A 17,038-nucleotide genomic window follows, 5' to 3' on the forward strand; every position below is an offset into this window, starting at 1 on the left:
TTCTTTTTAATCTTTATCATTTAGCGTTTGAGATAAAAAAAAAACTTGTATTTGATAGTTTACTAGTAATAATGAACACTTTCCATGGGTTTTTTGACTGTCTGTATTCTTCCATTCACAAACTATCATGTTCATAAACCAGTTTTCTAGGGTCAAGTTCTAATTTCCTTTGATGCTTTGATAGAAGAATTACTTTAAATTTATAATTAATTTATCAAGAATTGACATTTTACAATATTCAGGATCACGTTACATCTTTCCACTTATTCAAGTCTTCTTCTGTCACTAAATTGGCTCAGTAAAGTTTCAAGCTTTTCCTCCCATAGGTCCTGCACATTTCTTGTTAAGCTTATTACTAGGTATTTTATACATTTGTTGTCAATCACAAAAAAAGATCCCTTATCTATTAATAATCTTCATATTGTCATTCTTGGGATTACAGAAAGCTACTGAGGTTTTAATTAATACCTTTTAATCAGCCATTCCACTGAATTCACTTATTAGTTCTAATAGTCTTTCAAATTATTTTCTTGGGATTTCTGAGTGGCAATCATATTACCCACAAATGATACTACCTTCTTCCATCCAATAATTATACCTCAAATTCTTTTACTTCTTAATGCAATGGCCAGAAATTCCAAAGAACTATGCTAAGTAACAATTGTGATATTGGGCATGCTTATCTTAATTCTAATTTGGGGGGGAATGTCTTTAGAATGGAATCCTGTATAATACTATACACCTGCAATGTGGTAACAAGTCTACCAACCTGTTTCATAGTCAAACTAAACCAAGTTAAAATAGTTTACTGTAGAATTTCTCAGGACTGTGTGTGATGAATCTCTTAAGCCATAATCATGTATATGTCACTGTTGAATTTATCCAATTCCATAATGCTTTTTTGTGGCGTACCTACTTTGAGACCAGAATTCAACTAGACAGTTAGAAAAACCTGTTATGTTATGATGGTTGAACCATTTACCAATTTATTGCCTTTCAGCTCCCAATTCACTCTTTACTGTCCCGCTTCTGTTACTGGAACATTTCTCTTACCAGCTGGCACGATGTTAAGCTTTGTCAGCAGAGGGCACTGGAGGGACTCTAGAAAAAGAAGGAGCTTTTCTTCCAAGTTCCAGTGTGCACCTCAAGGCTTGCTCCTGTGGCATAGGACACCCAGTGGCACTCATCATCCCTCCCCTGAAAACTGAGACTATGGTGAGGCAAGAGAGGCGCCTAGGGCATAAAATCTGAGAATGAGTGACACTTTAAATTTTAGGCCCTCGGTATCTATCTAGATCTAGTCCTAGGCATCACTCTAATTCTGGCCCTGCTCATCCTCCAGTGAATTCAAGCTGCATCACCCCTATAGATCACTTCCCAGTGAATTCCACCAGCACGGCAGCTCAGTGTGGTAGGGAGTGCTTGTAGATTTGTCCCCTTTTTGGGTGCTCTGCCTCAGTATTAAAGGTGCTGATTTTATTCCTTTTATAATCAGCAAAAAAGCAATAAAGATACTATTTTTTTTAATATTAGGATCAAATTATTGCTGCTCTATGTGTGATTCCCTTCTAGAATTGCAACCAAACGAAGATTAAGCATGTTGGGGAAACCTGTATATTCAAATTAGATCTACAACTACATGCTATTTTTATTTGTATTAAATAATGAAGCAGCTACCACTGTGCTAGGCACTGTTCTGAGTACCTTAATTTAAATGAGCACTTGATGAAACTGATGCTAATATCTCAATTTTGCAAGTGAGCAAAGTGAGGCGAAGAACAGTGACTACCCAGAGGGCACAGTTAGAAAATGGCAGAGCCATGATCTAAGTGCAAGTTTGTGTGGCTCGAAAAACTGAACATTTTCCAAACTGTTATATAGAAAAATTAAAGAATAATAAAAGGCAGAATATAATCTATGGTGCATTTCCAAAGAGAAAAACACAGCTATGACAGAAAAAGCAGGCTCTGAGCTAAGTATTACAAAACAGGCAAGATGTGAATAGGGAGAGAGGCATAAAGTGACAAGTACAAAGACATGGGCAACCACAGTGATTTGAGAGACAGTCTAGAGAAAACGATAAGAAGTGAATGGAAAACTACAATGAGGTATCACCTCACACCAGTCAGAATGGCCATCATCAAAAAATCTACAAACAATAAATGCTGGAGAGGGTGTGGAGAAAAGGGAACCCTCTTGCACTGTTGGTGGGAATGTAAATTGATACAGCCACTATGGAGAACAGTGTGGAGGTTCCTTAAAAAAACTAAAAACAGAACTACCATACAATCCAGAAATCCCACTACTGGGCATATACTCTGAGAAAACCATAATTCAAAAAGAGTCATGTACCACAATGTTCACTGCAGCTCTATTTACAATAGCCAGGACATGGAAGCAACCTAAGTGTCCATCGACAGATGAATGGATAAAGAAGATGTGGCACATACATACAATGGAATATTACTCAGCCATAAAAAGAAACGAAATTGAGTTATTTGTAGTGAGGTGGTTGGACCTAGAGACTGTCATACAGACTGACGTAAGTCAGAAAGAGAAAAACAAATACTGTGTGCTAACACATATATATGGAATCTTAAAAAAGTGGTTCTGAAGAACCTAGGGGCAGGACAGGAATAAAGATGCAGACCTAGAGAATGGACTGGAGAACATGGGGAGGGGGAAGGGTAAGCTGGGACAAAGTGAGAGAGTGGCATGGACATATATACACTACCAAATGTAAAATAGATGGCTAGTGGGAAGCAGCCGCATAGCACAGGGAGATCAGCTCGGTGCTTTGTGACCACCTAGAGGGGTGGGATGGGGAGGGTGGGAGGGAGGGAGATGCAAGAGGGAAGAGATATGGGGACATACGTATATGCATAGCTGATTCACTTTGTTATAAAGCAGAAACTAACACGCCAGTAAAGATCAAAAAGACTGTACTTGAAAGGGAACTGGGGGGGGGTCACCGAATTCATGATCTGATTATATCAGTCTAGAAGCAGTCTCTTATACCGAATGGAAGAAAGAGAGAGAAGGCAGTGAAACCATTTCAGATGCTACCGCAACACTCAAACACAACATGATAAGGGACTGGGAAAGGAACAAAGAAATTTGAACGTATTCCAAAAGAATGAATGAATTAGTAGAACAAAGAGAAAGTTTAAAGAGAGGAGGAATCCATTATTATACCAAAGTTTGAGGCATAGACGAGAAAGACTCATGAGAAAATCTCATTAACAAGAATAAAAGGGGAGGGAAAGGGAAGGATTGGGAGTTTGGGATTAGCAGATACAAACTAGTATATATATAGGATGGATAAACAACAAGGTCCTATTGTATAGCACAGGGAACTATATTCAATATCCTATAATAAACCATAATGGAAAGAATATGAAAAAGAATTTATCCATCTATAACTGAGTCACTTTGCTGTACAGAAGCAATTAACACAACATTGTAAATCAACTGTACTTCCATAAAATTAAAAAAAAACAAGAATAAAAGGGGACAAGTATGGGATAGAATTCTATTCCTGGGTGCCTTCTATTTCTGACTGTTACAGTCATTGTTCCCATACTCATCACCCGTTCTAACATCTTTTATTTCTTTCTTTCCAATGGCTTCTTATCCTCTACCTTCTAACAAGCCTAGACCATCCCTTACTCCTTCCTCCTTTTCTATCTTTGAACAAACTTCACTAGCTCTATCTCAGTTTTAGCAATGGTTGTATTTTTCACGCTGTCATTGTCATGTTTCATGCAATAGTCTTTTCTTGGTTTTCATCCATTTAGCCCCTTTAGAAAGTTCTCGTCTTTCTAGAGTACCTTCATTCTCATTACTTCAACTACTACCTCTATGAAGGTCCTTTCACATTTTCAGTTCCACTAGATCAGCAGTTTAACACTACTAGCCATGTATGAGAAGGACACATGGAGCTTAAAAAAAAAAAACCAAAAAAACCCAGGCCCTACTTCTGCAGATTCTGGTTCAGTAGCAATGGAGTGCAGCCAGAGCATCAGTCTAACTTATAAAGCTCCACAGATGCAACCAATGTTGAGAACAACTAAAACTAGACGCAGGAATTTTCATCTTTCCTTTGAATCATTAGCCCAATCCCTTCATGAATTTCTTTCACACACACATCAAGCTGCCTAAATAATTTCTGTAGTCTGATCACTTACACGAAGATTTGAGGGATTTTCTGGGAAATATCATATCACAGAGTGTATGCAATCATATTACTGGCTCCTTTCAAAGCAGCATACAACTATTTCTCTGTCTCTTCTACCTCTAAAAGAAATAGCATCCTCAAACTTTTTGGTCTCAGGACCTCTTTATACTCTTAAAAATTATTGAGGACCACAAAGAGTTTTTGTTTCTGGTATTTCTGATATATAGGGTTTATGTTTACTGTTATTTACCAAACTACAAATGAAAACTAAGACATTTAAAAACTATTTGTTATTTTATTAAAACAACAATAAACTCACAACATGTAGGGCAAATAACATTTTTAATGAAAAATAACTACTGTATTCCTAAACAAACAAAAATATCTAATAGGAAGAGTAGCATTGATTTGCATTTTTGCAAATCCCTTTAGTGTGTGGCTTAATAGGAGATAGCTAGATTCTCATTTCCACTTCTGCTTCCAATCTGTTTTATTTATCACATGTCATATAGACTTTGCAAAGTCCACTGTACATTCATGAGAGAATAAGACTGAAAACACAATGTCTTAGTATTATTATAGAAATAGTTCTGACCATGTGAACCCCTTGAGTCTTGGGGATTCCCCAGGATCTCTGGACAGCACTTTGAGAACTGCTGTTGTATAGTATTCCATCCCTGAAAGACATTTAGGTTGTTTGTACAAGTATGTATTGAATGACTAAATTATATTTCAGGTACAGAATTAGTAAGACTCTATTCACTTATTTGTTCAGCTGGCAAAAATAAATTATTGAGGGACTCCTCTGGTGGTCCAGCAGTTAAAGCTCTACACTCCCAATGCAGGGGGCCGGGGTTCGACTCCTGGTCAGGGAAACTAGGTCTCGCATGCCACAACTACAAGCCTGCATGCCACGACTAAAGATCCTGCACACGGCAAAGAAGATCCGGCGTGCTGCAACTAAGAACCGGCGCAGCCAAATAAATAAATAAATAAATTTAAAATAAATAAATAAATGAGTATTTGCTAAGGGCTCTCTGTGCTACTTATTCCCTTACCTCAAGCTAACATCCTCACTGACATTATAACGTGGAAATCTGAACTTTTCCAAACCAATCAGAGCTTAAGAAAATCCCATACCTCTCTGAACATTCAGTGACAGCAGGAGCTGTTCTATTTTAGGCCCTGACACATGTAAGTGGAGAACATACAAGCACAATTTAAATCTTAGAAGATCCTAAGCTGCCGCTGGGTATCATTTAACTCAAGGCTCAGATTATAACCCCTGTAAAAGGAAAGCTTTTCTGATCCTTCATGAATCAGATCCTATTTCACCTTACCCATTAAATCACCACCAATTTTCTTAGGACAAAATCCCTATCTAAAATCCTGTAGTACAATCAGAATTTCTCTTATGATATTTCTCAACTCTATGTTTTCTACCTTATCTCTGTTACTAGAAATTCCTTGAAGTAAAAGAGTACATCTTTACATATTCTGACAACCTGGTCAGTTCAGAGCATTTATCAGGTATTTAACAAACGATTAGCATAAATAAATATATTTCTGGCTTCTATGAACTCTAAAATTATTTAAAAACAAATCATATATAAAATATGGTATGTTGAGTAACATTTATAAGAAACCTTTAAACATAAATCACTGGAATTAAATATTAATTTTCTATAGCTAAATACCTATTACAAGATTTACTTATTTGGGTTCAGCTATCCAAGAAATTACTAGGGAAGAATAAATTCTTCTGCAGGGTCTAATCTTAGTTACAGGCATATGTTGAGGATATGCTGGCATATTAGCTGTTAAACATAGGATTGATTATGTTCAACCTATTGGAGATCATTTTCTACGTTTTTTAACATATAGGATAAAAATCAACTTAGGAATAAGTTTATCAAACATTTTTTCACATGTGTAAAAAAGATTTGGAGTTTTAAAAATCTGAACAAATGTTTATTCTAAAATGTTGCTGTAACTGCTAAAAAAGTTAATGAGTCACATATAATTAATAGTATTCAGTTACTGCCTTAAGTCCATTTTGGAACAAAATGTTATAAATAAATAAGCTTCTAGATTACCAAAAATAACTGTATATGTAGAGCTCCAAGATCATTACACCATATCTAAAGCATTCAATTCTGTGTTACCTCTGGAGGATTTAACAAATCCTAAAGGTCCTGGATGATAAGATAAATAATCTAGAGGTCATTTTCTATGCAGAATAGTAGTCTCCACATATTTATAAAAGGTTTTCATATAGAAACCTGTTTCCTATAACTCTACAGAATTAACAGGAAGGCATGATTTAATTCAAATTAAGAGAATTTTCTAGAATTTTCTGTCTCCAATAATGGAATAAGTTACGTTGTGAGGTGGTATGCTCTTTCACTGAATATATTTAAGCTGGAGTTACATAGTCATCCATCAGACAAACCTCTAACTGTGAAGGAGATTAAGACTTCATGATATGTAAAATCCTTCATAAACCTATAGTCCCAAATATAATAAAGACTTTATATACTGAGGTTACTTTAAAATGACTTAATGTTTTTAAGAAATAGTGTTATCACCTATTTAAGGAAACCTGAATTTTTACCAGATTGTAAGATTAAACAAAACCCTGAGGGGCTTCCCTGGTGGCGCAGTGGTTGGGAGTCCGCCTGCCGATGCAGGGGACATGGGTTCGTGCCCCAGTCCGGGAGGATCCCACATGCCACGGAGCGACTGGGCCTGTGAGCCGTGGCCGCTGAGCCTGTGCGTCCGGAGCCTGTGCTCCGCAACGGGAGAGGCCACAGCAGTGAGAGGCCCGCGTACCGCAAAAAAAAAAAACAACCCTGAGAGAAGGAAAAAGACAAATCACAAAGAGTCCTGATATACTTCCTCTATGCTTTAAGTATGTATCAAAGGTAGTATATTATGAACCCACAAATAACGGCTCTTTATTAAAGCTTACTTGCAAAACTTACCAGAATTCTGTTGAATTCCCCATCTTACTCTCATCCTGAATTGCCGGGCACCACTTTGCTGGAGTCTTCTATTTAGTCTTGGGAAATTCTGTTTCTTTCCTTCCTTTCGATTCAATTTGATGATATCATCTGTGATAGACGAAATGTGATGATTACCTTCACTTTAACTTAATGACTCAGTCTCATTTTCTAGTTGATAGATTTCCTACGTCCCTAACTTCTTTTCTACTTTGAAAGCACTTTGATAAGAGGATAATAATGATATGAACATAAAAGCTCAAATCAGCCAATATATTTGGAGCAATGAACAACAGCTTTGTAGGAAAAGTTCAAGTCAATAGCCCAAAGCAGAGCTACCAACTAATGAAGATTTCTGTTATTCATAGTATTTCTTTCCCTAATAAATATAAATAAGCAAAAACCTGTTTACAAAAATTACTCATACTTACTTTCCATAATCACAGAAGTCTCCAGTTTTTAAAGATGACCACCTTTCAATAAAACCATTGGCAGTCAAAACATAAATTATTCAAAGACTAAATTTCTAAGTTCACCTCAATTCAGCAAATATTTATTGAGTATATACTATGTGCAATGAATATATGTGGTAAGCTGTGCTGTAACAGAAACAAACAGAAGTAAAATATGATCCCTATTCTCAGTAAGTTTAAAATTAATGATGGAAACAGACATGTAAATAGTAAACAAAAAATTAAACAAGTACCATAATAAAGGTATAGTACAAAAAGAAAATACTATTGGTTCTTTGCTCATTTAGCAAAGCAATTCAGGCTTACCTTATTTTTCTTTCTACACTGTTCTCTCTCTCTCTTTTTTTTGGCCGTGCTGCGTGGCATGCAGGATTGTAGGATCTTAGTTCCCCGATGACCAGGGATCGAACCCGTGCCCTCTGCAGTGGAAGTGTGGAGTCCTAACCACTGGACACCAGGGAATTCCCTCTACACTGTTCTCTCTAAGTCTCATTATTTCCCAAAACACTTCCAGACCGTCCCAAGGTAATTCACAAACATCACATTGCTCTAATACCACAACAGAACAATGTGAAGATCATAGAACTAAATGTACTCCAGATCCCTATTTACGTCTGTTTAAAGGAGATTACTAGAAGACAAAAAATACTCATTTAAGAATATCCAAACACTTTCTCCAAAGTTCGAACTCCAATATTAATTTTGCTGATTGAAAATACAGTAAATAAACCAAATAAATTGAATGTCAACAACTTCTTAATAAAATTAACAAAACTAACCTCAGTTGTTTTTTTCAAACTACTCTAAATACAAATAATCTAACAACTATATCAATATAACTAGTCTTTTCTGAAGTCAAAGAAGGAAATATAGATTACAGAGATCCTTTCTCATATATTACTACTCTACCTCACTAATCTCTTATCTTTTTAAATATTTATTTATTTATTTATTTATTTATTTATTTATTTATTTATGTCTGCAGTGGGTCTTCGTGGCTGCTTGTGGGCTTTCTCTAGTTGCTGCAAGTGGGGGCTACTCTTCGTTGCGGTGCACCAATCTCTAATCTTTAAGACTCTAAACTACATTTAAATATTCATAGAAAATAATTCAAATCCCTTCAAAGTAGTTTGCTATCTTGAGATCCATCCTTCAGCTACAAAAAAGTTCATCAAAGTTAGACACTCAAAAACAGTTTTTTACAAAATACAAAGATTTCACAAATATCAGAGCCATGAACATGTTAAATTCTCAGTAAGCAGAAAGGGAATAGTTAGACACCACTTTCAAAACACTACTTTCCTCTAACAGGGTGCTACTTATTCTTCACCAGAAGTCTGAGATCTCAGAGCCATTAGACTACCCCCCAAAAATGAACTTGGCCCGGGGAACCACAAAATAAAAAAAGGCAGAGTATAATTTTGACTAACCAGGCTGATTTAAAAACAGAGCATTATAGAGTATAAACATAACTAAAAATTAAAAGTAGCAAAGCTACTTAATAAACATTAATAATAAACTTTAATTTTATAAACTTTTAATAAACTTTTAAAACATAAAATTATGTTTTCTATTTAAACATTTTATTATCTAAATCCTCAAGTTAAATGGAGCTACCATGACAGAGAGGATTCTTCCAATCTAAAAGAAGATAATGGCTTTCTCCTAATCAAGGAGTAGACGGGGTAGGTATCAGAAAGAAAAAAAAAAATCCACTATGAGCTACTTTTATAAAAAACTAGGGGTATACATGCGATAACAACAACAGTAATAGTAGTAACTGAGGACTAATAGGATTGTTCTGAAAACATGTATTCATTCAATTCTCACAATAATTCTATGAAATAACTATTGTAATACCCATTTTCAAACTAAGATACTGAGGGACTTCCCTGGTGGTCCAGCGGTTAAGACTCTGCGTTCCCAATGCAGGGAACCCGGGCTCCATCCTTGGTCAGGGAACTAGATCCCTCAGGACGCAACTAAGAGCCCGCATGCCACAACTAAAAGATTCCCGCATGCCGCAACTAAAGATCTGGCACACAGCAACGAAGACCCTGCGTGCCGCAACTAAGACCTGGCACAGCCAAAGAAAGAGAGAAAGAAATATTTTTTTAAAAAATTAAGAAATTGAGCCACAATGAGGCCAGCTATTGGTAACCTTGGTAGATAATTCCATATGAATATTCACATAAACCTGATACAGCCACAATTAAAAACAAAACAAAAAATTAGATTCTAAAACTTATGCACACTGGATGAAATGGGATATTCACAAAGCATAATAATTGCCTAAAATACCTATCTCTTCATCACATCTCTGTAAAATTCTCACTAAAACAAAACAAGGCACCTAAAAAAAAAAAAAAAAAAAAGGGCACCTGACAGAATGCTGTATGTTCTAAAGGGAGAAGAGAGACCAATCTCTCTTTTAGCTATCTGCTGCACTTCATTTCTATCTTCAAAGAGAATTATCCCTCAGTTTTCTTCATTTGAACATCCTAATCACTGAACAAAATACATACAAAAAACTTAGAAACTTAAGAAATGTAATGCTTATGACATTACATGGTTAACACTTCCTACATCTAGAGCTTGGTGCCCTAGAACCAGACTGAAATCCTGACTCCATCACTTACTTCCTGTATGACTGTGGGCAAGTTATTTAATTTCTCTATGCCTCAGGTTCTGTAAAATGGGAATAACAACAACGGCTTATATAGTATGTGTGTGTATATATGTAAATGTGGTGCTTACTGTGTACCAGGTACTGTTCTGAGCAGTTTACATATGCCTATTGACTTATTTAATACTTACAGCAACCCTCTGAGGTAGTGTCTCACCTTTTTACAGATGAGGCACTGAGAAGCAATTTGCCCAAGATCAAATGGCTAATAAGTGGCAGAAGCAGGACTTGAACTGAGACAGTCTGGGATTTGGGATTCCATGCATGTTCTTTATCATTTAGGAGTAAGTACCTCATAGGGTTATTATCGGGATAATTTAACACATATAAAATGCTTAGTCCAGTGCTTGGCAAGTAGTAAGCACTCAATAAATATTCATTATTATATTTTTTCTTGGCTTTAATTCAAAAGATTTCTCATTTCTTTAGAGGTCACTACTGACTAGCAGTAAGGCAAGACTTGAGGCCAAACCTATGATTTCGGATGATTTGCTTAATTCACATCTTGGGTTCTAACTTAAGACAAACACAGAAACCAAGAGTTCTTGACTTTTGACTACGAACTTGCAGAAAAACCACAACAAAAAAGAAAAATATCGTCCTCGGAAAAGTTACACCTCTGTATCCCCTAGTCGGGTACTTTTCAAATATCCGAAAAATTGAAGGCCTCAGGCAGAGTAACCACATATAATACCAAAACCTGAATCCCGACAAAAACGTAATTACTTTTAAACCAACCAAGCCAAACAGAGACTAGTCCCTCAGTGGTGTTAGGTCTGAATTTTTAATTGAATCGCCAATCTCCCTGCTTTTTACCTAATCGTCACCAAACCACCCCACTCTTTTAGATCCTATGCTTTACTTGGCTTCCCATCAACCCACGTAAACCCTCCTTCGGTTTTCGCTTCGATTTTTTCTAATTTGCTAGCTTGAAGGACTCGATGAGGAGACTGTGCTTTTCTAGGCACCGCCTAATACACTACCATCCCACGAAGTCCTTCCTAACTATCTTTTCTTTCTGTCAAGCGCCCCGGTCCCGCGGTGGCCCGGCCGTCTGGGGCCCGTCAGAAACGGTCAACTCTCGGGGCGTCCTGACGCTTCTGTGCGGCGCCAGGCGCAGGCCCGGGCGCATAAAACGCCCAGCCAGCCCTTCTCGGGAACCACGGATTTAACCGAACCCGCCGGGCTCTCGAAAAGCTTCCTCAGACCGGACGGCTCCGTCCGACCCTTGCCCTCGCCCCCCAATAACGCCCACCGCGCACAAACCTGAGGTGAAACCCGCGGAGTTTTCCTCACAAAGAGCCGGGGTCACCCGCGAGCGGTGGCTCCCCTTTGAGGGGTGGCGGAAACAGGGTCCGCACTCCTCTGCCTTCCCAACCTCCCGGCCCGAAGCGCCCCCCGTCCCCTCAGATACAGCCCCGCCGAGGAGACGCCCGAGGCCCTCGGGCGCGATCCTGACTCCAGAAAGCGCTCCCCACGTCCCCACCGGCCCCCGCTTGGTTCCACCCACCCGTAAGAAAACTCCATCGACAACTGCGGCCAACCGCCCCTTCCCCCACAAACCGCGGTACTTGGTTCCACCCACACCTCCTCCCACTCCAACTCGGTGCGACTCGGCTCCTCACCCAAAGACATATCAATTTTGTCCAGGTTTTCATTGCTGCGGGCTTTCGGCGGCGGCGGCGGGGTCGCGGTGGCTCCCATTAACCGGGTACCAAACCGGTTCATAGCTGGAGACGTCGCGCTGGAACAGTCAGCGAAGAAGGCCAGGGGCTGAGGCCTGCCACCTCCCACTCACGCACGCAGACTAGCCGCACCGACGGAGCGCGCACGCGTGCTGCCTGCGTCCTCTCCCACCCGCGGCGGAGGGCTGGGGGAGGAACCAAGAGACGAGCGGTCGGCGAGAGTGGCCCCAGGCCCCGGACTCGCCCCTAGCGCCTCTTGCCGGACCGGAGGAAACATTGCACCCGCTGCTCTGGCCGCTCTCGAGGGCCGCTGTTTTAGGAGTTAGCCTTTCCGCCCAAATTATGCTGGACCCTGAACACCTCAGAATCACATGCCTTAAATGAGATCATGCTCCTCCGTGCCCTTCGAGTCCCTCCTGCTACAGAAAGGCCCCCTAAGCTTTGGTACACACGAACCTTTCACACCCCACTGCAGAGCAGCCCCAGAGGCTGCGAGCGTGGACTGCAGGACTGCGCCCCAGCTCCCCTCTCCACGGCCAGCACGCGGAGCGACACGTCCGGACGCAAAGCAGAGGCTGCACTGACACTTCTTGCGGCAGCATACTAATAAAAGTAAATGCTAACGTTTCCCGTATCTGTACCACTTCTCAGCCGGCGCTCTCAAAACATTTTGCACGGTACCTTATTAAGACATGACCTTCCCTCCGGAGAGCAGTAAGTACCTCTGCTTATTTGGCTGCATTTTTCTCTAATTCACTTGCGTTGGGAATTGATAGGGGGATTCATTTTCTTTCTAATCATCCCTATGGGAAAACTTATTAATATTTGATGAATTCCTGCATAGTAACTTTTTTTCCTGTTAACAAAACCTGATATTCTCTCTTTCTTACCTCCTTCTGCTCCAGATAACTGCGCTTGTGTGGAAGCATTTAGGTTATATCATCCTCATAGCAGCTTAAACTAAGACATTTGCATCTAAGAAAAAAAAATAGGTGCAGGTATTCTGTTCATTTAGAAAACTCTGCCACCTTCCCCCTCTGCACTTCCTAAAATTTCTGTTTGCATAGAAACGAACCAGTGGCCTAAAGTATCTCAAACCCACAATAGCCTATACTTTATTTTTTTCCCCAAGACAAAAACACAACCATATGAGAAGAGTGAATCAGCTGAAGAGGCACCTATGAAGGGATGCAAGAAACTTAAATGGTGGAGGAAGGTTTGGACTCAAAAAGACCCATGAACAATATTCAGCATGTCAAGGAGAGTATCGTGTATGCTCTTAGCACAATGTGCTTGATTTTATTACTATTCCACTCTGCAGCTGCCACCCCTTTCCCAACTGCTAAGAACTAGGGAACTGGATTGTAGAGAAGTACAAGAGAGACCTAGGTTTTATTGAGTGAGTGGTTTCAATCATTCACCTTGTGAACTTGGGAGAGTGTCTGGGCCTCATAATCATCTTCAAAACAAGAAGTAGTTATGCTAAATATATGTTATACTTAATTATTTCTAAGATTCCTTACAGTTCTAAAATCTTCTAAGCACAAGACATTTTTCTACATACTATCCTTCTCTCACTAGAAATAACTTCTGCAATCTCTACTTATTTGTAGGAGCAAACTACAGGGAGGAACATTGGATTAAGTTCTTAATTTTATGGAAGAAAATTAATGCATTTAGAGTTTGGATACATTTTGTACTTCAGGCAGTATAGGACAGATAATAAAAATCCCAGGGGCTTCCCTGGTGGCGCAGTGGTTGAGAGTCCACCTGCTGATGCAGGGAACACGGGTTCGTGCCCCGGTCCGGGAGGATCCCACATGCCGCGGAGTGGCTGGGCCCATGAGCCTGCATGTCCGGAGCCTGTGCTCCGCAGCGGGGGAGGCCACAACAGTGAGAGGCCCGTGTACCGCAAAAAAATAAATAAATAAAAATAAGTAAAATAAAATAAAATAAAAATCCCAAATGTGCAAAATCCTTCCCACACCAATTTATAAAGATTCCCTTTTATCCTGGTCTTCTCCCCAAAACTGAAGCTCCATACTATATCTCCTTAGCTCTAGAGGGAACATGCTCCAAGGTTTCATGAAGCAATCCTAGCTGTTGTATTTCAGACTTTCAGATTTTTCCAAGGGCTGAGGGTCTCAGAGTCTCAGAACACCCTGATTCCAAAGGGAAAAACAAGAAAACAAGAGGCATTGGAGTTAAGGATAGGTCAGCCACACACAAAACAATACAAAGCAAAAGAGCAACCTGAGACACACAGCAACAGTGAAGAGGGAGAAAAGACAAGAAATCAGAAATGGGGCTGGTCCAAGAAGCTGACCAGTCAGCTACAGGGCTGGAGTTAAAAGGTCAACCCTGCAATTTTCTGGGGCACGAGAGGCAGCTATTCATTTAATACTATATTCACTGAGCACCAGGCATTGTAATAGGCCCTGGGGATAAAATGGTGAGCAAGATGGGTGCCGTCCCTATCTTCACATAGCCTGCAAAGCAAAAAACGTTTTCTGAGCATGTACTGTGAATAAGGTACTGTGCTGGACACTGAGTGGACAGCCTTTGTCTTCAATTCATCAGCTTCATCTAAGTCAAAATAAACATAGAATTCAAGCAGCTGCCCTTTCTGGAGGCTTGATTTCATACAATGCAGATCAGACAACATCTAGGATTGCCAGATAAAATACAGGACCAGTTAAATATGAATTTCAGATAAACAATGAACAATTATTTAGTATAAGTTTTGTCCCAGGTTTCAGATAAACAGGAATATTTTTTCTTTTTTTTTTTGCCACAGAATATCACGTGTAATATTTAGGATGTATTTACACTAAACAATTATTCGTTGTTTATCTGAAAGTAAAATTTAATTGGGAGTCATATTTTTATTTGCTAAATCTGGCAACCTTAACAACATCATACTTTTCTATTAACATGTTCCAGCTCTCTTTTCACAGTGTGCATAGAGATGGATATTCTCTTCAAAGGTAAGCACAACTCATATATTTAACCCTTAACTTTATTAGCTTGATATATCTTTTAAGTCCCCCCTTTTTTCAGCTTTATTGAGGTATAATTGACAGACAATAAAAGACACATACTTAAAGTGTGCAGTTTATACAGGTGTGAAATATATACCTGTGAAAATACCGCCATAATCAGGATAAGAAATATTATCATCCCCAAAAGTTTTCCTGTGCTCCTGTGTAATTCCTGCCCCCAACCTCAACCTAAGTAAGCAACCACTGATGTTTTCTGTCACTATAGATTAATTTGCATTTTTTAGAATTTTATATAAATGGAATCATATAGTATATACTCTTTTTTGTATCTGGATTGTTTCACTCAGCATAATTGTTTCAAATCTGTACGCCTTTTATTATTTTTCTTGCCTTATTACACTGACTGGGGATTCCAGTACCGTGTTAAACAGGAATGGTGAAGGTGGACATCTTTGACTAGTTCCCAACCCCAGGGGGAAAGCATTCAGTCTTTCACCATTAAGTATGATGTTAGATTTTTTTGTTGATGCCCTTTATCAGGTTGAGGAAGTTCCCTTCTACTGGTTTGCTGAGAGTTTTAGTTATGAGTGAATGTTGAATTTTATCTAACGCTTTTTCTGCATCTGAGATGACCAAATGGTTTTTCTTTTTAAATTTATTAATATGGTAAATTATATTGGCTGGTTTTCAAATGTTGAACCACCCTTGCATTTCTAGGATAAACCTACTTGGTCATGGTATATTATCCTTTTTATGTATTATTGGATTTGGTTTGCTAATATTTTGTCAAAGATTTTGTTTCTTTTTTCATGAGTAATATTGATGTGTGATTTCCTTTTCTTGTAATGTCTGTGCCTGATTTTGGTATCAGCTCTTTTGCTTTTCAGAAGAGTATTTTTAGAATTCGTATGTTGATGTAATTTGTATTACAGTGGAATAATAAGGGAGCTAGGTATGATTTGTATTATATGTGGTTATAGTATGTATTAGGTATGACTATTATTATTATACCTAACTCCCTTAAGCTACTTGTATGTACAGTACAGTTTTTCTTCTCTTTTCTGCTCAATTCTTCTCATTACCCCCTTTGCCACTGTTTTCTGCTGTGGTAGCTTTTCTTGCCACCTTGCTACAGCTTCCTCTTTCTCTTTTATGTTGCCCTTTTCTTTTGTTTTAAGTGTTTATAGCTGTTCTAGTCTTGTGCCTTTTAATCTCAGGATTCATTCATTCATGTATTTAAACAGAGCTTGAGTCCCTACTCTGGGCAAGACACTGCTACACAGTACAGTGTTACAGCCGAGGACATGACACGCAGGATAGCAGGCATAGCTGGAGGCATTACTAGTCTCCAGGTCCCTGGCCCTCAGTTTTCTCTGACTAGCAGGTAACCTGCTTGGATAGACAGGGGAACTTGAAGGGGAATTCTTCCTGGGCTCAGAGGTTGGACCTCTAGCCCACTCCTTATTAGGCCTTGTCTTCTCTGGGCAGGGCAGGGGTCCTGTCAACCAAAGGTTCTAGGTCAATTCACTGAATGACTAATTGTGGAATTTTTTAAAGCTCCACAAATTTACATAAATCACACAATTTCCCCCTAATTATGTAAAGATTGTTTCTTTTAAAAAATATATCTTTGGGCTTCCTTGGTGGCGCAGTGGTTGAGAGTCCGCCTGCCGATGCAGGGGACACGGGTTTGTGCCCCGGTCCGGGAGGATCCCACATGCCGCGGAGCGGCTGGGCCCGTGAGCCATGGCCGCTGGGCCTGCGCGTCTGGAGCCTATGCTCCGCAAGGGGAGAGGCCACAGCAGTGAGAGGCCCGCGTACCGCAAAAAAAAAAAAAATATATATATATATCTTCGGACTTCGCTGGTGGCGTAGTGGTTAAGAATCCACCTGCCAATGCAGGGGACACGGGTTCAAGCCCTGGTCCGGGAAGATCCCACATGCCACAGAGCAACTAAGTCCGTGTGCCACAACTACTGAGCCTGCGCTCTAGAACCCGTGAGCACAACTACT

The 17,038-nt window shown here is 39.4% G+C and overlaps 1 protein-coding gene across 3 annotated transcripts in view; it reads right to left on the reverse strand.

The window, feature by feature from the left end:
• The window catches only part of FYTTD1 (forty-two-three domain containing 1), a gene marked incomplete at both ends in the record, with an annotated part of 31,216 nt that extends 19,150 nt beyond the window's left edge, over positions 1–12,066 (reverse strand). For all 3 annotated transcript variants that reach the window (XM_079704634.1, XM_079704633.1, XM_079704632.1), the window contains 2 exons: positions 7,162–7,290; positions 11,964–12,066. In XM_079704634.1, the coding sequence (XP_079560760.1) occupies positions 7,162–7,290; positions 11,964–12,066 (232 nt within the window). The remainder of the gene's footprint in view (positions 1–7,161; positions 7,291–11,963) is intronic.
• Between the last annotated feature and the right edge of the window lie 4,972 nt (positions 12,067–17,038).

The sequence above is a fragment of the Hyperoodon ampullatus genome (assembly GCF_949752795.1).
Source record: "Hyperoodon ampullatus genome assembly, chromosome: 5".
Taxonomy (NCBI): domain Eukaryota; kingdom Metazoa; phylum Chordata; class Mammalia; order Artiodactyla; family Ziphiidae; genus Hyperoodon; species Hyperoodon ampullatus.